The sequence below is a fragment of the Cannabis sativa genome, chromosome 3 (assembly GCF_029168945.1).
Source record: "Cannabis sativa cultivar Pink pepper isolate KNU-18-1 chromosome 3, ASM2916894v1, whole genome shotgun sequence".
Classification (NCBI taxonomy): domain Eukaryota; kingdom Viridiplantae; phylum Streptophyta; class Magnoliopsida; order Rosales; family Cannabaceae; genus Cannabis; species Cannabis sativa.
The window spans coordinates 47,586,353-47,607,897 of NC_083603.1; the positions used below are offsets into that span (position 1 = coordinate 47,586,353).

The following is a 21,545-nucleotide window of genomic DNA, read 5'->3' on the forward strand; positions in this document are numbered from 1 at the left end:
TCGATCTTCCACACAAGTTCAAAATGTCCACATGAAAAATGTATATGGGCAAAGAAGATTTGCTCTCTCACATCAATTACTTTGAGATGCAAATGAATTACAAGCTGTAAAGGGTGATGTATGGTGTAGAATTTTTCCAGCTACCTTGGCAGAGGTTGCCTAGCAGTTGGACTTCAAGTTAGCCCCAGGGAAGTTCAGTTCATGGAACTCTTTTATGGCATATTTTCACGCACAATTCTCCTCCTCTAGACAGCTCCCAGCTCACTTAGAGGACATGGTTGAAGTAAAATAGATAGTAGGGGAGCCTTTAAAGGACTACATCAATAAATTTATGACCGATGCTATAAAAGTGAAGGGATTGACTAAGGAAGGAAGACTAGTCACTATCCTAGGAGGAATTTAACTCTTGGGAGAATTGTGGAAAGATATTAAGAGGCTCACTGTGGGGTCGATGGGAGAATTCTTAGACCGTGAAGACGGATTTATAAATCTCGAAGAAGTAGCTCGACGAGTAGACACAATTGGTCAAAAAAAGATCAACCAAAGTCTGACCAATGCTGCCAATACCTCCGTCTAGCGCAATCAAAACTCTCAGCCTAAAAATAGCAATAGTTATCTCTACATTTAGCTAAGCACTATTTATTGAGCTAAAACATATGTAAAATAGCTAAGGTTTATCTCACTTATTGGAAACTCAATTTTGTAAATTTTTCTCTATAATTTAAAGATTGAGCTATTTTAGCTCATTTATTTGGAGTACTCTAAATACATAAAAGTAACATAAATTGGCACATTAGAACATAGTTACAAATCAACCAAAAATTCCACCAAAATATGTACACTTAATGCTATACCGTTTTTATTATTAAAGGATTTTTACTATTATAGCTTTATTAGGTCTAAAGTTTACTTTTTATTGCTATTTAGAAAAATAAACAAAATTAGAAAATAAAAACTTTTTTTTTTCAAAAATACGGTATCTATAAGCCTTCCCAAAATGATCCTTCTCCTCCACAAAATAAGTCAACTTCTCCAAACAATCCTAGATCTAAAATCAACACCACCACCAACGATGTAGAAGCTTTGCCGATCACCATGAACGCTGACGAGAAGTTTTTTTTTTCAATCTCCATGAATGTCAGTGAGAAGCTTTGCTTCAATATTCAGCCATGGTAAGAGCTACCAACAATGAGAGATCTCCATAAAAGCCGAAGAGAAAAGATCAATTATTAAGGAGAGATCTCCTTCAATGCTTACTTGCCCAAAAAATCTATTTTTTTTTAAATAAAAAAAAACAAATCTAATGTTGTTTAGTTTGTTTGATTTAGTTATTTTCTTACTGAGTTGTTGTTATTTAGTTGATTCACATATACTTGTGTTTGTTCATGTATTTTTAGTATTTTTAAGTATTTTGGAAAATCTCACATGAAAACCAGTAAATTGAATTTTATGGGTAGTATAACGAGAGCAATAAATGTGTGTTAATATTTCAAAATAAATTATGTTGTTTTAACATTGCTGTCATGTTTGCTTTTGGTTATTATTGTCCATAATCGCAGAATAAAAATTATACAAGGTACACAATAACAAATACAAATACAATGAAGAGTGTGACTTTTTCATTTAGAATAATAAAAAATGAGATAAAGAGATAAATGTATTGACCACGAGGAAAAAAAGAATATTTGTATCATCAACAACATCTTGACTCATCTCATCTAAAAAAATAATAAAATTGTTCATTCACTAGTAAGATTTATCTTTCCACAATTTCAACATTGAAAAAGAAAATGAAAAACTAAAAAGTTGAAAAAAAAATTACAAAATATTTTAAAGGAGTAAATAAGTTATTTTCATATTATTGTGAAGCTTTGTTTGTGTTATTTTTGTAACATTTCATGTTCAACTTGAAAGTACTATGTTGAACTAAGTTATTTTTATGTTGTTTTAAAGTTTGTTATGAGTTGTTTACACACCGACAAGAGAAGATGGGCAAATGGGAGATTGCCATGAACACTGACTTGCCCAAATATTTTGGGAACAAATTTGATCTTTCCTTTGCTTTAACTATTTTATTCATCAATTGTTGTTGTTTTGTTGATTCACATACATTTTGAGTGTTTTTCGATAATTTTATGAAAAATCTTGAAAGAAAATTACTAAATTGAATTTTAGAGTAGTATAATGAGAACAATGAGTGTGTTAAAATTTTAATATATTACTATGTTGTGTTTCACGTTGTTATCATGTTTCGTTTACGTTGTTCTCTACATTTTTGAAATAAAAAGATGCTTAGGCAACCAAATAACAACACAAAATCAAGCATTGTCATATTTTCATAAGAGTAATGAAAAATAGATTAAAGAGATAAGTGTGTTGGCCAAGAGAAGAATAAAGAGAGAGAAAAAATATTGTGTCACCAACAACATTTTGACTCATCCCATCTAAATTTAAGAAGAATAAGTTGTTTTTAAGCAATATGATCAATATTTTCATAATTTTTAACGTTAAAAAGGGAAACAAAAAACTGAAAAAGTTGAAAAGTCAACAAAAACAAAAATTATTAAATGTTTAAAAAGAATAAATAAGTTGTTTTTATGTTGTTGTGAAGTTTATTTTTCGGTTATATTTGCAATATTTTAAGGTCAAGTTAAAAATATTATATAAAAATAAAATATTTTCATGTTATTGTATTGTTATGTGTTTTTTATATACTACACTATCTTTTCAACATATAAAAAATTTAGAATTTTACATCTTAAAATAAAATCTCATCTCATCTTTTATATTTAAAAAATTAGTATAGAGACAGGATAAATAATATGATTACAAATATTATATTGATTTTGAATCAAGAGGGTATTAATAGGAAGAACTTTGTCAATATAAAGAAAATTTATTTATATTGATACAACCACTAAATTATAATCATGCATCAATATACATACAACTACACTATTAAGTAAGAAAATGCTACTTGCTATTGAAAATCGATGATGACACTAATGTCTCATGTTTTGCATACAATTGAAAATAAATATTTTGTGTTATTTTGCAGTTGTTGTAAAGTTGCAAAGACGTTGTTTGTTTCCTTTACTTTTAAAACATGTTGTATTTATGTTGTTTTTACGTTGAATTTTAATTTTTGAAATTTAAAAGTTTTTTAATTATTATCAGTACTTGATGTAAAAATTAAAACATAATAAAATTGCTGCTCAATTGACTACAATATACACAAATTATATAATGTTTAATATCTTATACAAAATTTATGTGTTATTAACTAAATAAAAGTTTGACAAAATATAAAAGTAACGTTTTTCAAGTATTACTCTTTAGCTTATAAAATTAAAACCAAACTGACTATTTCATTAATCCTTGTACATTAGCTTCACCATTCTTCACAAACTTAAGACATTTTCTTGTACACTTTTAATGTACTTGACTTGCTTCATTCTACCGAAAAAATAGAAATGACTAGAAAGCATTCCAATGAGCTTTAAAGTTCATCAACAATAATAATCAATTTTTTTATATTCAGTTGCAATAAACACAACACCACAAAAAAAATAATAGCATTTATAAACAACTTATAAACAACGATATATCAACATAATGATTAAAAATCTGTACATAAAACTCACTAATAGTTATGGACTTAGAGCAATAACAACAATACTGAAAGCTCAACTCAATAAAAAAAAGTACTATTATAGATGTCCTCTTTTATTAGACTAGTGAAAACCCAACTCTTTTGGGTATTTCATCAAATATATAGTATGGGTGTCTTTATATACATATATAATATCTTTATTTATATACATATACACACGAAAAAGATTCAAACTCCCAATATAATATATGTATAGAACAGAGTTGGCAACCATTCATTAATTTACATAATAAAAGTTCAACTCTCTTAGATGTTTTATCAAATAGATGGCAGATGTATAAATTTTTTATATATATATATACATATACCAAAAAAATCTAAACTCCCACAATAATATATGTATACAATAGAGTTTGAAACGATTCACTAATTTACACAAAACAAACAACGGTAACATCTAAATCTAAGCATCTATTTCCAAAAATCAAACAAATCAAAGAAAAAAATAGTAAGTTACATGGAGATGGAGAGTGATTGGTTGGAGATGGGCCTTGAGCAACAATGCTAGGCATAGATGAGTTTTGCTTGAGGCACAGTTGTGCGATTGAGGACTAAAAGCTTGGAGATAGGCTCGTGAGCATGAGGAGGAGAAGAGAGAGAGAGCTTAAAAATTATGGGTAAACCGTATAGATGTAATTTCATAACTTATAAAAAGTATAATTGAAAAAGGCAAAAAGTATAAAAGTAAAAATGTAAAAAATAAGTGAAACGGAAAAATGTAAAAAATTAATGAAATTCGTTATTTTGTGTAAATTTCCCTATTATTAAATAGAATGTACAAAATAGGGTGTTGATAAAATAGCTGATCCAATCCAATCCGCACGATCCAATCCAATCTAATCCGCAAAGTGTGGATATTCGCACTTGTGCAGATTGGATTGGATTAGAAAATTCAAAATCCGCACTTATGCGGATTGGATGTTATACAATTTTTTTATATATACAATTTTTTTTCTTCCTTTGAATTTGTTATTTTATTTATTTAATGTGTTGTTGGAGACATAAAATAACTATAGTTCGCTTTATTTTATTGCTTGTTATGTGAAAAAAAATATTTTTTTATAAATATTAAATAATTTAATAATAAAAAGTAACCAATCCAAAGTAACCGATCCAATCCGTACTTTTGCGGATTAGATTGGATTGAATTTGAGCTATTGTGCGGATTTGATTGGATCTAAAAAATAAAATCCGCACTAAATTGGATGTTGTTTAACCAAAAAATGCAGATTGGATCGGATAAACAACCCTAACAAAATTTGAATAAGCTAACGCAAATGTCAGAAAAAGACAAAATTATAAAAAAAAAAATAAATCAAAATGACAAAATTAAACGTTTTTTAATTAACAGGCCAAAACTAAATTTGATCAATAGCATAGGGGCTAATAACCAAAAAAAAAAACCTAAAGAATATCCAGCATTTTCACATATTCTCCTTTCTTTTAAATTATTTTAACAATTTTATTGTTATTTAGACAGAAAGCTAAAGCAAAAACACACAATAAAATATAATATAAAATAGACGCATTGTTACACACTCACTCATGAGACTCAGCTCTCACCTACTCGCTAGCCTACTCTAACCAACCAACAGCAACCGCCTCCATTCTCGACGGACACCTCGAGGTTCTCAAACTTTCTCTCTCTTCTTCAAAGCCAAAATCTTTGTAGTCCTCCTCTTCATCTTCATCAGATCTCTGTCTCTCTCCGAAGAAGAAGAAGATGCAGAGCGCCGCATTTACTCTCTCCTCTTCTTCTCTCCCTCTTGGGAAGCCTCGACTCTCTTCCAACCCTACTCTTCTTCGGCCTAGGTTCGATCCTATACGCCTCTCTTTGAAGAATAATAACGATCTCGCCACTTCCAACAATGTCTCAGTGTCTTCTTCCTTGCCCCGCCGATCTTGGTCCCTTTCTTCGTCCTCGTCTTCGTCTTCGGCGTTTAAGTTCAGGCCGTGGAGTTCTGTTCCTTCCGATGGTGAAGCCAATCGTTTTGAGGTTAGGGCCAGTCCGGTGCCGGAGAGCGCTGGAGAAGTCGCTGAATCGAGTAGCTTGAAAAAAACTCTCGTGCTTGGGTTGTTATTTGGTCTGTGGTACCTCTTCAATATTTATTTTAACATCTACAATAAGCAGGTATAAATTTTTTTTATCCCTATAAATGTTTTGATTTATTTGGCTGGTGGAAATGTGAGATGTGTTTGAATCAAATGTTTGTTGTGTGAAGAGGTTTGGCAACTCAAATCAAGGGTCGCCAAGATTCTAATTTGTTATACAATATATTATTATAAATATAGGACGTGGTCCTTGGTGTTGACTATATTGACTAATCGTTTGTTAATCATCTAATTTATTATGTTGTTTTTATAATTGAAATGAAATTGTCAACATAGATCTATTAAGATTTTGCTGAAATTCCAATAGTCCTTAATCTTAATTTTAAGGATGGGAATATTACCAAGCAAGTTCCTTTGTATTTCTATGAAAACTTTGAACTGTGCTAATATGGATGAATTTAGACTTGTGAGAACTTGCTTTATGAGATTAGAATTAAGCATGACTTGTTTCGGCTCTTGGTTTGTAGGTCTTGAAGGTGTTTCATTTTCCAGCAACTGTGACACTAATTCAGTTTGCTGTTGGAACTGTACTTGTTATTCTCATGTGGGGTCTCAATCTCTATAAAAGACCGAAGCTTACTGGTGCCCAGGTTCTTATAATGTTGTTAAATATGTAGTTTATAATTTTATGGTTTCGACTTGTTTTCAAAATGAGGCTTATTGCAAGTAACTTAATGACAGCTTCTAGCAATATTACCACTGGCTGCGGTTCATACTTTGGGAAACCTTTTTACTAATATGAGTCTTGGAAAAGTGGCTGTTTCATTCACTCACACAATTAAAGCTATGGAGCCCTTCTTTTCAGTTATCCTTTCAGCCATGTTTTTAGGGGAGGTGAGTTTTGGCATATTCATTTGATTTTTTTTATATTATTCTTGAATATGTGAGACTGATATATATTGCTCTATTCTCCCACTTCTCTATTAATGAAATTGAGAGCATATATTGGAATTAATTCCCATGTTTTCATTACATTTCTTAAGTTATTTGCAATGGTTTTGTGCGAGTGTTTACAGTACAATTTTTTAATATCAAAACTGCCGATATTCAATTCTTTACTAATGAATTGAGAGCATATATTGGAATTAATTCCCATGTTTTCATTACATTTCTTAAGTTATTTGCAATGGTTTTGTGCGAGTGTTTAGAGTATATTTTTCTAATGTCGAAACTGCTGATATTCAATTCTTTACTAATGAATTGAGAGCATATATTGGAATTAATTCCCATGTTTTCATTACATTTCTTAAGTTATTTGCAATGGTTTTGTGCGAGTGTTTAGAGTATAATTTTTTAATGTCGAAACTGCCGATATCAATTCTTTACTAATGAATTGAGAGCATATATTGGAATTAATTCCCATGTTTTCATTACATTTCTTAAGTTATTTGCAATGATTTTGTGTGTTTAGAGTATAATTTTTTTAAGTCGAAACTGCTGATATTCAATTCTTTACTAATGAATTGAGAGCATTTATTTCATTACGTTTCTTAAGTTATTTGCAATGTTTTTGTGCGTGTATTATGAGTATAATTTTTTAATGTCGAAACTGCTGATATTCAATTCATCACCAGTAAATAGTTTTAACTTTCTACTTTTGTATTTCCACTTCAGATGCCTACTATTTGGGTGGTTGGTTCTTTGTTGCCAATTGTTGGTGGAGTGGCATTGGCATCAGTTACTGAGGCCTCTTTTAATTGGTAAGTAATTGTCATATTGTCATTTTTAATTTTTCCAGATCATGTACTTTTTGGTATATAATTCGATAAGTTTTACTTACCGTATATAATGTAGAAGGTTCTTGTCTGACTGATGTTATTTGTTTATTATTCACTTGTTTAAAGGGCTGGATTTTGGAGTGCAATGGCTTCCAATTTGACCAATCAATCTCGTAATGTTCTTAGCAAGAAGGTCATGATTAAGAAAGAGGTAATGTAAACTTCCAGATTCATATATTAAACAATTTTTTTATTTTATTTCATGCTTTTAACAATATTTTTATTGAACAGGACTCCATGGACAACATTACTCTCTTCTCAATAATAACTGTGATGTCCTTCTTCTTGCTGGCCCCTGCGACTATTTTCATGGAGGGTGTCAAATTTTCACCAGCATACCTACAAGCTGCTGTAAGTATTTTGCTGTAGCTTAAACGTGGTGACTACTGACTGGTGAAGGGTCATTAACGTTTGGTTATATCCAAAACTAATTTTTCTTTATCATGTGTTGTATTCAATCACAGGGATTAGACGTTAAACTTCTATGCACGAGGTCCCTTATTGCTGCTCTCTGCTTCCATGCTTATCAGCAGGTATATAGACGTTTTCTTCCTATATTACACTGGAAGACGTCACTGGTCTTCCATAGAAATGAATTTGTTTGTCATTTTTTTTTCAATCTAGGACATGCGGCTGCCTCTGTGTCTGATAGGACTTAACAGTTTTTAATAAGTTAGTGGAATTGTTCTAATGTGTAACTAGATAATAGAACAATTTTGTGTTTTCTTGCTCCACTGACACTTTATTGCACATACTCCTTATGTCATAATCCTAAGCTGACCCTTTATGGATTCAACCATGCAGGTCTCTTATATGATATTGCAGAGGGTATCTCCTGTCACTCACTCAGTTGGAAATTGTGTGAAGCGGGTGGTGGTCATTGTGAGCTCTGTTATTTTCTTCCAATCACCCGTCTCGCTGATCAACTCCCTTGGTAAATAGATTGATTTTGATTTTTCGGAAACATGTTAAATGCAACTGATTTGGATATGGTTTAAAAGTCCAGTTCTGGAAGTTTTTCTAAAACTTGATCTGGTGCAGGCACTGGGGTGGCGCTCTCAGGAGTTTTCCTCTACTCGAGGGTGAAGCGCATTAAGCCAAAGCCCAAGACTGCTTGAAAGTCTTCCGTAGAAATTTTGCTGGGTACCGTTGATGAGATGGTAGATGAAAAAACTCCCAGATTGGCTCGTTGAACAAATTGTTTGTAGGTCAGGCAAGAACTGTGATTGTTTTTTGTTTTTTTTTTTAATCTTTTTGGTGTTACTTGTGTTGTTTTATTATCAGGATACAGTTTCATTCTTTTCGTGAAGGTGAGTAAATGGTGGGAGTAAAAAAAATAAAATTTCTGCTGTCGTTTTTGGGGTTAGATTGAAATGTATCAAATGTAGTTTAAATTCCAAGCAATTGTTTTTCTTTTCAACATGCTAAAATCAATTTTCAAATGGTATGTAGAGAGATTTATGTTTTGTTTTTTATGCGAGAAAGTTATAGGGGTGGCGGGGTTAAATTGTGTTTCGACGGCATTACTCGTAGTGTGTAGATGTTCATTCATTTCAATTCTTTTTATATTTTAAATTTAAATTCAATTCATTCCGCAAAAGTATTGATTGGATAAATTATTTTAATTACTTTTTAATATTTATAAAAAAATGTTTTTTTTTTCACATATTAATAAAATAAAATAAATTATTATTATTTTATATATACACATAATAAATTTAAATAAATAAAAAAATAACATATTCAAAAAAAAAAAATATGTAAAAAAATATTTAATTTTATTTAAATTATATGTACTATATAGACAATTTTCATTTTTTTTTCTTTTTTTTTAATAAGATTGGAATAAATATTTGATCTATTATGATTTGAAATATATTTGTATTATATGTATTAAAATTTTAAATTGTTGATTTTCTACATTGAAATAGTAATTATATATAATTTTTAAAATTTTATATAAATATGTGCTGATTGGATCGGATTGGTTACTTTTACATGTTAATCAATATTTAACTTGCAAGTGCAGATTTTAGATTTTTCAATTCATATAAGTGTAGATATTCGCATTTTGCAAATTGGATTGGATTAAATTGTACAAATTGAATTAGATTCACTATTTTATGGACACCCCTAACTCTTATGTTTAATATTTCCATGAGTTCTCAAATTTATATAGATGAAGTTGCCAATCTGAATACAATTATTATAATTGTCGTGCACTAAAAGTCTAGTATATTTTCTAAAAAATTATGAACAAATATTTTCTTTTATGTACCTCCTAATTGTCTGTTATTTATCTTCATTTTTTGTTGTATTTTAAAATATTGGGATGCTTATTATTATTATTATTTTACTATTTTAGTAACTCTATAAATTGTAATATTAAGTTTTATTTATTTTAATTTAATAAAGTATAGAGAGCCGCTAACTTATTATAAGACGATATGTTATAGAGGGGCTAGATACATTGATGTCCCATAACAATGCTTTTATAAAAAAAAGAGAATATATATATATATATATATTTTTAGAATAAATAGGATTTTTTCTTTTAAATTACTTTTTTTTTTTTTTTTTTTTTACTTTTGAACTACTTTTTTTTTTTTTGTTGTAAAATACTCCTCTCCGACTATAAAAAGAATTGTAAATTTTTTCTTGTAGTTGTATTTATTTTTATTTTGCAAATAATTTAATGTTGTAAGACTGATCTAAATCTAATTTACCGTAAACAATTCAAATGAAAAATAATTGCATAAATAAAGTATACTTTAATGATGAAATATAAGATTATTTATCTATAATATTAGACTTATTATTTACATATTTAAGACTATTATATTAAGTTCCACTTAAATCACTAGTATTGTAATTATATGTGTGGTTAATGGCCACATTTATAAATTATATTAAAAAGTAAACAAATCAGTTAAAGAGGTAAATTTGCAATTATTTCAATGGCTTGAGGGAAGTTTTGTACAAAAAAAAAAAAAAAAATAATAATTCATGGGACAAATTCCTACAAGTGTCATATTCAAGGGGTAAAAATCTCATGTATTCTTATTTTTATTTCATTTCTATTCCGAATTTCTTGTGTTTTAGCTCCTCCCAACCAAACATACCCTAAATGTAAATGTTTTTTTTTTTTCTTGATTTTCATTGGAAAAAAGACATTCCCATGTTTGCTAATCATATTTCTATCTATTTATGTAATGGAAATGTCTTCATCATTTTATTTTAACTAATCGTAATATAATTATTTTTTTATTTTCAATTTTTTTTAAAATCAAATATTTTTGTTTTAAAATAAAATATTATTTATATACATTACTTTTGTAACGAATTCTTTTTAAAATTTCATTATTTTAATATTATAAGAAATATTGTATTAATTTCTACTCATTTTAATTTACTTATAATGGTAATTTTGATATCATATTTATTGAATTATATTTTGAACTGTTTTTGGTACATAAAGGAAAGTGATATTATGTTCTCATATTTTCTTAGTTTGTTAATGTATTTTTGTGTTATTTATTTTTTAAGTGTATAAATTTTTGGAGACATTAAAGATTATTGGAGGATCAATGATTATCATAAATAAGTTTTTCTTAATATTTTAATTGCTATTTAAGTATATATATATATATATATTGAAAATTTAGTTTATTTTCTATAAGTGAATTCCTTATCTCATTTATTTTTTTTGGTATTAAAAAACTGTGTTTTTGCAAATGTCAGTTGTATATAAGAAAATATAAAAACTGTAAGCGTTTGCAGTAAAGTGAAAGTAATTGCTACAAAGAAAACGACAGCGAATATAAAATATTTGCAGAAAAATAAATAACTTGACACAAGAGATTTATACGTGGTATCAGTGTTCTCCCGAACACTCCTAGTCCACGGGGCCACGCCCAGAGAATGAAATCAATTAATAAAGTATCAAAATTACAAAGACAATTGACTTAAACAAGTTTAGACTCCCTCTAAAGAATTGCCGCAATCCTTTGTAATCCACTTTATGAATCTGACTTCTTAAAACACCTTCAAGCCCGAACTCCCTTCGTCTTTGAAGTGTGAGTGCTTACTTCCTCCCGAAGTAAAGCTTCAACAAGTCTTCTCCCGAAGACCAAGTGCTTACTTCCTCCCGAAGTAAGGCTTCAACAAGTCTTCTCCCGAAGACCAAGTGCTTACTTCCTCCCGAAGACCAATCTCTTGTTCAGTCAAGTAGTTCTTCACAACCTCTAGGATAGAGTAAGAACAGAAATAGAACAACTAGAACCTAGATGAACAACTAGGCTCTCACAAAACAAATAAAGACTCTCTTCTCTCAAAAGATAAATGTAGAAAATGAATAATGGAAGAGGTAATTCGAATGGTTGCTCTCTAGGCTCTATTTATAGAACATAGAAACCAAAGAGGCAACCACAAGTTCGAATCTACAGCTGTACAAAAACTTTCCAAAGAAAACACGATGCGGCAAAGAATGATTCGGATGCTGACGCAGCAGATCAGACCAGAAACGGGAAACTTGCTATAATCGGGTCCGATCCTCTATTAATGCTTGATTCCTGCTAAAAACAGATTAGATATTCTGATTGTATCAAGATACAATCGAAATTAATAAGGAAAAGGCAATAATCAAAGTTTCCCTAAAAAAGACAACTTTCCAAAAGAGAATTCCTTCTCTTTTGAGAAGTTTTCAACAAAGGAAAGTTCAGCTGAAAGTGCAACTTTCCAATCAAGGAAAAGGGTAACTACAATCCAAATTTATAAGGCAAGAAATCGAATATGAATGCAAAGCAATCTTACCATAAATGGAAAAATTATTTTGTCAACTAACTTACCAAAAAAGGACTTTACAGGTATTCTGTAGGTTGTTTATTTATACTTCAAAACATGAAAAGTTCACATATTGCAGAAAATTTGAACTCATTGGTTACTTCTCAGTCATTCAAGGTGAAGCTTCAGTCTAAATGATAGTGCTGGATTGACTTTACACGTTGTTCTTTCTCTTTGTTATGTAGAGTCTGTTTATTTAGTTTTGACTTCTATTAGGGATAAGTTGAAAAATACTTTTTTTTTTTGTATCTATTAATTAAAAATACCCTCATATTGTTTTCATATTAAAATATACCTACTTTTTTGAGTGTATTGCCTAATATACCCTAACTCTCTACTTAAATATTGTATATAATTTACATAACCTAAGGGGTCTAATAAGAACACTATCAATAAAAGTGGGTATATCTAAAAAAATATGAAAATAGAGGTAAAAATTAAAACAAGTAAAGTAAAGTGGGTATATAATGTAATTTCCTCTTTCTATTATTCAATAGTGCTCTTTCTTTTGAAATGAGCTAGGATTTTATAGATTTTTTTTGCTAGTTTGCTTTCCAGTTTTCCTAAGGCATCCCTAATTCATGTTCGTTTCTCATGAATTAGTTGTGCATGCACTTAGAATAGATGGTGAATTAGCTTAGATTGATGATTATTCTTCTTTTCTTATTGATATGTATTAAATTCTTGGTTGTTGTTAATAAGAGTTTAATTTAAAAAAAAAAAAAAAACACACACACACAAAAGTAAAGGGAAGGTTCTGTTTCGTGGTAAATTTAGTGAAAAAAGTTATCAATTCATAAGACGTGGTTAAATGTTTTGTGGTACAAATAATACAATGAGATATTTTTTTTAAAATTATTGTCATTTGTTGTATAAAGATCACTTTATAAATATAGAAATTTTAATACAATAAAACACAAACAATGAGTTGTTTAACTTATTAAGTTTAGGGATCATTATCAGTGACATTCTTGTTTCATAATTATATTACTTGGCAGATAATATTAACAAAATTGAAAATGATAAAAGGTATCACTATTAGAGCATTTCAGAGAGATGGTCGAGTGGTTGATAGCTCTGGTCTTGAAAACCGGTATAATTTAAAACAAAGGATTATCGATGGTTAATTTTTTTTTCTCAAATGATATCAAAGGGATTTGCTTTTATTGTGAAAAATCTATTTTTCCTACAATTAGTATCTTCTTTAAAAGGGACGAAATTAGTAAAATATTATAATTTATAGCTTTCAAACTAAAAGAATGTTTTGATAAAACTTCGTTTAAAACGATGTGGTAGAAAGCAACGTGCAACCCTGTCCTATATTCATTTTTTACGAACAAGAAAAATAAAAAATAAAAAATAAAATAAAAAGCGTCCACTTATCTAATGGATAGGACAGAGGTCTTCTAAACTTTTAGTATAGATTCAAATCTTATTGGACGCAATTCAAAACAAAACATAAAATATAAAAGAATATAAATTTGTTCTTTTATAAATTTTTGATTTTTTTGTTGAATTTTTAGATTTTTTTTTTTATTTCTAGTTTGTCTTTTTTTTTTTATTCTAATCAAGTGCAAAATTAGAAATTCTAGTAAAAGTTCTATTAAAGTAGTCACTTCTAGCATTTTCATTATTCACTGATATGTGTATTGCAACAACTTAAATTTATATATATAATTTTAATTTTTTTACATAGTAAAGGAAAATTTTGAAAAAAAAAATTATAAAAAATTGATAACACGAAAGAATTTTTATTTTTACAGTTTGGATTTTTTTTTTATTTAGAAAAATATGTTCTTTAATAAAAATAATAAACTACTCGAGATTTTTTTAGTTGTTTATTAATTTATATATTAGTTGGTATGAGATTTGTTTTTTTCGTTATTTTTTTTATTGTTTTATAGTTTATTATAATTGATTTATAATTATCGTGAGATTAACTTCTCGTTGTTTTCTTAAATTTTTTGTTTTTTTTTTTGAAAAAAATATATTTTTATAATTTTGAAATATTAAAATTGTATTTTTAAAAAATTAAATTTGTATAATATGCAAAAAAAAAAAAAAAAAATGTATAGGTTCTAAAGATAATCTTAAAAAAAATGTATTTGATGAACAAACTCCTATAATTTATTATTACCACTTATAGTGATACATACATATATTTTTATAATTCATATTAGAGAAAAAAATACAAGAAAACATCATGATTTTAACCTTATATCACACCAAAATACACTTAACAAACACCAATATTGGGCATATATATTTATATATAAATTATATAAGCTACACCTTTGAGATCATCTCCACCAAATCCATCTCATTCTTTACAACTCCAATAACATTACCACCTTCCCTCACAGAACAAACATTATTATCCTCTACAGACAGCTCCACACGATCACTACCTGGTACCGACTTCTTATCCTCATCATGAACGACAAATGGCATCATCTCATCAATAAAAGACTCAATACTACTATAACAAAAATCCACAGTAGTAGTGGTAGTGTTCTCAACACGAGCAACATCATCATCATCATCATTAGCATAGCAAACTTCTAATGTTGTCGTTTGAGGGGAGTGCTCAACCTCAACAAATGGTAATAACATGTTGTCGTTTGTGAGGTTTGGTGTCGTTTTTCTTTGATATTGCTTTGTGAAAGTAGTACTATTAGTATTAGTACTACTACTTGAGGAAGTGGTTAAGTTCAAGGACTTGATGTAATCTTGAAGGAGAGTGGAGTTTGAGCCTCTTGGATTCTTTGAATTACGACATTTTCTTTTCGAGTGTTGTCTTCTTTTGGTGGCATTCCAATGGTTTTTAATGGAGTTTTCAGTCCTTCCTGCTAATCTCTTTGCAATTTCTGCCCATTTATTTCCTATTTCTGCATGTGCTTCAATCAATATTTTGTCTTCTTCTTCACTCCATGTATCCTTCTGCAAAATATGACCACAAATCTTGTTATAAACAAGTTAATAAGAACAAGTTTGGTACTCCGTAAACAAAATTTGAAGATTTTTACAAAAAGGTGACAGGAACATTTGTATAATTTTTTCATGATTCGGTCGGTTTGGACTGTTTATTCTATATATTTTTTAACTCAATTTAAAGTTCGAGTTTTAAAATTTAAGTGCAACCTGCTCAATTTTTTTTTAAAAAAAATTTGTAAACCAACCAACGGTTAAACTTTTTTTTTTTTTTTTTTTTTCAAAGTCAAATTTAATAAAAATTAAAAAGATAAATTAAAAATATTAAGTTCCACAAAGCACAGCACAATATATATTACTTTAAAATTAATAATTTTATATTATTATATATTTACTTATTTATGTTATATATAATAAAAACTAAAATGTAAAAAAAAAAATTCAAAATTAGGTTGGTCGGGTTATTCAGTTTAATTGGGCGGGTTGGACCTATTTTCAACCCGCCCAATTAACAGATTGGGCGGTTTGTAATTTTTTCGGATCATTTCGGTTTATAATTTTTATCGGTTATTCAATTTGGTTTGAGCGGGTTATTCAGTTTGGGCCGTTTACGAATTTTTTTTTGTACAGAAGTGATACCAAATAAAAGTAGGCTTATTGTAATGTATTTCTTTTACAAAATGGATTGATTGAAAATTTTGTCTATAAGTCTAACATAACTTATTATATATTTTCTGTTCTTAAAATTTGGGGAAAACAACATATTTACTTCAATTTTCAAATCAATCTAAGAGAAGAAACTAAAAAACCTTAATGTCAGGTCGAAGATGATTATGCCATCTCTCTCTACACTGTTTGCCAATTCTTCCAGGTAGCATCTGAGCAATGTAGGACCATTTTCTCACTCCATGCTCTTCAACCAGTCCAATTAAAATCCTGCATTTTGTAATACACACACCAAAAATAGAAACTTACAACAACTACATACATAAACGAAAATCACAACAGCAAATTTAAGGATTTAAATGTACCTATCTTCTTCTACTGTCCATTGGCCCTTGACTGGATTGTTAATGATCTTCCTGCGACCATTAAAGTATGTCATTCTTTTCATTAAGGAACAAGAAGTAGTAGTACTATAATTAGTACTCTTGTTCTTGTTATGCATGGTAACTTGGTTTTTGTAGTACCCATTTTGATCAGCTGTTATGGTTGAGACTTGATTAGGTACCACAGAAGAGCTCAAATTAATAGTCCAATTGGAACCAAACATTTCTGTGGGATTTGATCTACTTGGGAAAATATTCAAGTACTCTCCTCCATTATTACTTTGAAATGTGGTATCTGTAAAGGGCTTATTATAACTACAATTGTAATACTGATCATATAGAATTCCAACATTGTTTTCACAACTCCCATATGGAGTAGTAGTGTAGTCTTCGAAATTGGGTTGATCAAAGATTGGAGCTTGGGACCCAAAATTAGGATTTGATGAGGACCCATTAAGGGGAAATTGATGACCATGATCATGAACATGAAAATCTTGAAGATAAGTTGTAGTACCCTTTGGTATGGGAAGCTCTAAATTGTTGTCTTTTGAGTAAGGTTTCATGTGGTTGTTGTTCTCATGTAAAAATAATGGATAATAAGTGTTGTTTTCTCTAAGCTTGGTTTCTAGCTCCATCATGAGATTGAGAGAAAACATATATATAAGAAAGAAGTAGGGACATCGGCCTAGTGTTTGTGTTTTGTATATATTTATGGTCAATTTTTCTATTTCTTGTTTATCAAGTGAGGAAGAGGGTTTTTGGCTATTTAATTGTCTTTATTTTGTGTTGAGATTGATCACTACCGTCGATTCTTTATCATCTAATGGCTAGGGTTGTTTACATTCTTTTTATTTTCTATTTAAGCTTTTTTTTTTTTTTTTTTGTTATACATTTACATTGAATTTTAGTTTTTCATTTATGGGTTTTATTTGCAGGTGTAGTTAAGCTCATTCAAGTTTTAGAAATGAACATTCCGTTACTTTATTTTTCACCTTTTATGGTTGGTCAAAGAAGTTCAATAAACTATTCTTCTTCTTTAGCATTGAGGGGGAAAATTAAAAAAAAAAATAATAATAAAAAAAGAGAAAATAATTGTTTTGAATTAGTTTGAAATGCACTTATGAGGCTATTGTAACTAGAAAGAAATTCTATATTTATAAGGATAAAAAAAATATTATTTTCAATTTTACCTTTATAATTAGTGAATACTTTCTTAAGACAATATATATTTGGTGTTTTTTTGATCATATTTTTGTCAAATAGTTTTGATACATTTTTTATATCTAAAATACCAAACCTTTTTATAATTTATTTATTTCTTTTTATTACTTTACTTTATAAAATAAAAAGATAATTATGTTTTTTGCTTAACAAAAAGGAATAAATTAATTGTAATTATATATAATATTAAATGGACCAAAACAGTGTGTTTTGAATTATGATATCTTTTGTGGATTACAAATTTACCGAGGTATAATCCTTAATATAAAAATTAATATTCTTATTTTTTTATATGACCCTTTTTCTTTTTAGTCTTTTTACTTCTAGTTTCAATAAAAACATGCATATATAATAAAACATTTTAATTAAATTTTATTGTAATGAAATAAGAGTAAAATGGTGTTATTAATTTTCTTTTTGACCAACTTTTGCTTATTTTTTTTTTTGGTAAATTAAAAAAAAACTATTTTGGTATTTAGCTAAAATACATATTGGTTTTTACACAAGTTGTGCAAATATGACCTTTTTCTTTTTAAAGAGTATTTAATTTTAATATATAATTTTAAAAGGGCTAGCTAGCTACTCTACCGGTTGACGATAAATAAGGGCAACATGCTACAATTTCACTTTAAACTAACACAAACGTAAATCTACTATATTAATCAAATATACAATTAATAAGACATTAATTTGGTCGTATATAATAAAAACACAAATGTGAAAATTTGTGTTAGAAATTGTTGGAGTAACGGAAGGCATTCAAATTGGTCTTTAACAACATTAATCAATTAAGAGATAAGAAGAATGGATTAAAGTCCTAATAACACTACAAAAGAATGAATTTAATACAAATTTAATTGAAAGATAATGATAATTAAGATTAGATGGTTTGCAGGCACAGCCTCAAACAGAAAAATACTTTGCAAAAGAAAAAACTGACAAGCTACTACCGCTAGCATTGATTTATTTCCTAGTAACTGCATAGTTTTAAATTTTGAAAGGAAAAAAAAAGTCCAAAATAACATTCAATATTTACACTTCAAAATATGACAGTTCATACAGAAGTTGATAAAAAGTTATGGGAATTTCATTTGTGTGTACTTTTTAGGTGTAAAAATTATGGATATCTCTAACATTACTCTAATATGGAATCATAATCACCAAGAACCATACACCCTTATTAAAGAAAAGTCAATAGAGTTAATAATTTGACTAAAAATTGAAAAGGAATCCTATAATATGATTTATCAGGTGCTACAAAATGTTGGATTACAAGCATCTTTCCTGGAAAATCTTCTCGAGGTTCTTCCCATCGATTTGTGAGTGGTGAGGGAAATCGAATGGCATTTCCACCGGAGAAAACCAGGCTTCGTTGAAAACTCGGGTGACCTCTTGATGTACCACAGCATTGCCATCTGGTGTCAGGTGCAAACCATCACTGTAATGAAGAAAGAAGCACACATTAGTTGTACATCCACCTAGTTTCATCAGAATAGAGCTATTCAAATTTTTCATTTTGGTGATAAATACAACTGAGTATTACAAAGGGAGTAAGGATGATTGGAGAACTAATGCAAGGAATTTGAGTGAGAGATTGACCCTGTCGACGATTAAGAAAGGAATACAAACCTTAGGAATTTCTTCTTCCAACCTTCTGTTTCCTGCATCTTGGTCCATAGATCGATGTAGCGAATTCCCATTTCTTTAGCTAGTTCAACACACTGCTTTGCATAGACTCCTGTTACTTCATTTGTCCTCTCAGGTAATTCCCTAGCATTTTCGCCGTATAAAGATCTGTAAGACCCAAAAGCAGCAAATTAGTTCTTTTTTTAAAAGAAATTGAATCTGTAAAGCATAAGAGTTTCCAAAATAGTTCAGTGATTTCTGGACAAATTAAAGGGTGATTCATTCAGGGAACAATATATAACACAACCTGAGAAAAGTGAAAAGGAAAAGAAACAATTACTGCAGGCCCTGAAGCTGTATTGGTGTTAATACTAGCCTGTGAGTTAAGACAGAATTATGGTGGTTGAGTAGAGGTACAAACAAAGCTCGAAAACAAGCATGACAGACCAACTTAAGGTTAGCATTGGCAGATGTGAAACTACACATAAGTTGATGGACCCGAAAAAAGAAGAGATGGAAGGCATGACATTCAGTAGCATTGGCACGAGTGATAAAGCAGCAACACTACAAAAAATGTACCTCGCAAAGTCATCTCGCCCTTCCTCATCAACAGGAGGTGGAGTAATAAGCACAATCAACACAGTTGGGGAGCATTCCTGCAATCAAAATTACTGGCCAAAGTGAGAAGAAGAAAGTCGTGCTGTTATCACCTACAAACCACATTTGCAGTGCAATCATATAGTTCATTGAACTTATGATTACGCAATTGCAATATTATAGTACTTGAAGCACAGTAGTCAGTAGGTGCAAACTACATTCATTGGCTCAGAAAGCTAAAAATGGTTTTTACTTCTGCCCTTTTACATAATAAAGCTAAAATAAAATCTAAAACACTTAAGTTTGAAAACGGAATCAAGGAACAGAATCTGAACCTTCAAATGAAGAACTATTTTTCTGAGATTCTCCTTGTACTCATCAATTGGAACATGTTGTCGTTCACTTGTCCTTCCTAAGATAGCTGCATCATTGGCACCAAAGAAAATTGTGACTGCGGCGGGAGGCTTTGCAACATTCTGAAAAAGAACCAGTCTTATTTATTTCTTTTCTCAATTTATTTAATTGAAAAGTCTTAACTTAATCTTAAGTATCACCATGGCAAAGTAAAATAACAATTGAAACAAAATAACCACCAAGAACTGTACTATTTTCCCAAAAAATTTGCAACCACAGCCTAGTATGCATATCAATAAATTGTGTACATCAATCCTATCTATACTAATCATCAAAGTTTAAATTCTATAATAAAAAGTACAAACTTCACATCCTAATTCCAAGCATTGCATTAAAAGGATGCCTCATCAACAAAAACCCATTGTACATGTACAAAATCCTAATTTGCTGCCATAAATGCATGGTTGTTACAAGAGGGTGTACCATCCCATAAATAAATCCAAGAATGAATTAAAAAAAAGGACCATTCACCAACTCAAAGATCAAATCCAAACATTCATGGAATACTAGTGTATAGAGAGCTTACCAGTGGGAATAGATGATGCAGCAAAAACAAAGCCCATCTGGTGTTGTAACCACCATATCCACGAACTAATACATCAGCCTATAAACAACCCCAACACACCAAAATCAAAACTTTAACAAATAATTGAAAATCAAAATTGTGGGTCATTCTTGTTTTGTCTTGTTTTTCCCAGATTAAATGGGCAAAAAGAAAAAGGAAAAAGAAAGTGTGAACCTTGCGAGAGTAAGTATCAGCAAGAGCAGCACCCCAGCCACCAGGTCTGAAGGACTGTTCAGTGATTGAATCACCAAAGAGTAGGATCTGAGGCCTCATTCTTTGGTGTGTCTCGAAACAAAACACACCGAAGCACTACACAAGCTACCACTCAGAAGTGAGATGCACAACACAACCAACCGAAATTGGTTAGAATACGACAATTCCAAAAGTGCGTGAGATGCACGTACCACACAGTAATCACTAATTAATCACTGTGGTTTTTACTACTAGTATTGCATATCATTTTCCATAAACGACTGAGATATTAAAAAATAAGAATTAAATAGGATTTTTGAGTAATTATGATTCTTGTAGTGTTGATTCTCGAATTTTTCACCATTGCAAAAATATTCTTAGAATTATACAAATGGTTGCAAATATATTCAATTATATTATTTTTATTTTTATAACAATTTGTTTATTTGTCTATGAATTATATGTTTGATTGTAGTATAAGAGTTTATTTAATAACTTTAAACTACTTAAAATTTAATTTATTGACATTAAAATGTAAATAGTAG

General features: G+C 29.4%; 3 protein-coding genes across 3 annotated transcripts; 1 reads left to right on the forward strand and 2 right to left on the reverse strand.

The window, feature by feature from the left end:
• The first annotated feature begins 5,093 nt into the window (after positions 1-5,093).
• LOC115709322 (triose phosphate/phosphate translocator, non-green plastid, chloroplastic) lies at positions 5,094-8,983 on the forward strand. Its single transcript, XM_030637401.2, has 9 exons — positions 5,094-5,804; positions 6,253-6,375; positions 6,467-6,619; positions 7,400-7,485; positions 7,630-7,714; positions 7,795-7,914; positions 8,028-8,096; positions 8,368-8,497; positions 8,605-8,983. The coding sequence occupies exons 1-9, from the start codon at positions 5,397-5,399 to the stop codon at positions 8,679-8,681; spliced, it is 1,251 nt and encodes a 416-aa protein (XP_030493261.1). The 5' UTR covers positions 5,094-5,396; the 3' UTR covers positions 8,682-8,983.
• A 5,708-nt stretch (positions 8,984-14,691) lies between these two features.
• Positions 14,692-17,020, reverse strand: LOC115710597 (transcription factor MYB98-like). The gene is made up of 3 exons (XM_030638956.2): positions 16,368-17,020; positions 16,146-16,272; positions 14,692-15,345 (listed from the first exon to the last, which is right to left on the reverse strand). The coding sequence occupies exons 1-3, from the start codon at positions 17,018-17,020 to the stop codon at positions 14,692-14,694; spliced, it is 1,434 nt and encodes a 477-aa protein (XP_030494816.2).
• A 1,595-nt stretch (positions 17,021-18,615) lies between these two features.
• LOC115709695 (GDSL esterase/lipase At5g62930) lies at positions 18,616-21,278 on the reverse strand. Its single transcript, XM_030637863.2, has 6 exons — positions 20,983-21,278; positions 20,770-20,847; positions 20,165-20,305; positions 19,812-19,888; positions 19,236-19,400; positions 18,616-19,044 (listed from the first exon to the last, which is right to left on the reverse strand). The coding sequence occupies exons 1-6, from the start codon at positions 21,079-21,081 to the stop codon at positions 18,876-18,878; spliced, it is 729 nt and encodes a 242-aa protein (XP_030493723.2). The 5' UTR covers positions 21,082-21,278; the 3' UTR covers positions 18,616-18,875.
• Positions 21,279-21,545: the final 267 nt, after the last annotated feature.

Coding starts and splice junctions, on each gene's coding strand:
- LOC115709322 (XM_030637401.2), top strand. CDS start 5,397: ATGCAGAGCGCCGCATTTACTCTCTCCTCTTCTTCTCTCCCTCTTGGG. Junction 6,376..6,466: donor CGAAGCTTACTGGTGCCCAG/GTTCTTATAATG, acceptor ACTTAATGACAG/CTTCTAGCAATATTACCACT. Junction 8,498..8,604: donor CTCGCTGATCAACTCCCTTG/GTAAATAGATTG, acceptor GATCTGGTGCAG/GCACTGGGGTGGCGCTCTCA.
- LOC115709695 (XM_030637863.2), bottom strand. CDS start 21,081: ATGAGGCCTCAGATCCTACTCTTTGGTGATTCAATCACTGAACAGTCC. Junction 20,306..20,769: donor TGCATCATCTATTCCCACTG/GTAAGCTCTCTA, acceptor GTTCTTTTTCAG/AATGTTGCAAAGCCTCCCGC. Junction 19,401..19,811: donor GGGCGAGATGACTTTGCGAG/GTACATTTTTTG, acceptor TGGGTCTTACAG/ATCTTTATACGGCGAAAATG.
- LOC115710597 (XM_030638956.2), bottom strand. CDS start 17,020: ATGGAGCTAGAAACCAAGCTTAGAGAAAACAACACTTATTATCCATTA. Junction 16,273..16,367: donor TGGACAGTAGAAGAAGATAG/GTACATTTAAAT, acceptor TACAAAATGCAG/GATTTTAATTGGACTGGTTG. Junction 15,346..16,145: donor ATCTTCGACCTGACATTAAG/GTTTTTTAGTTT, acceptor CATATTTTGCAG/AAGGATACATGGAGTGAAGA.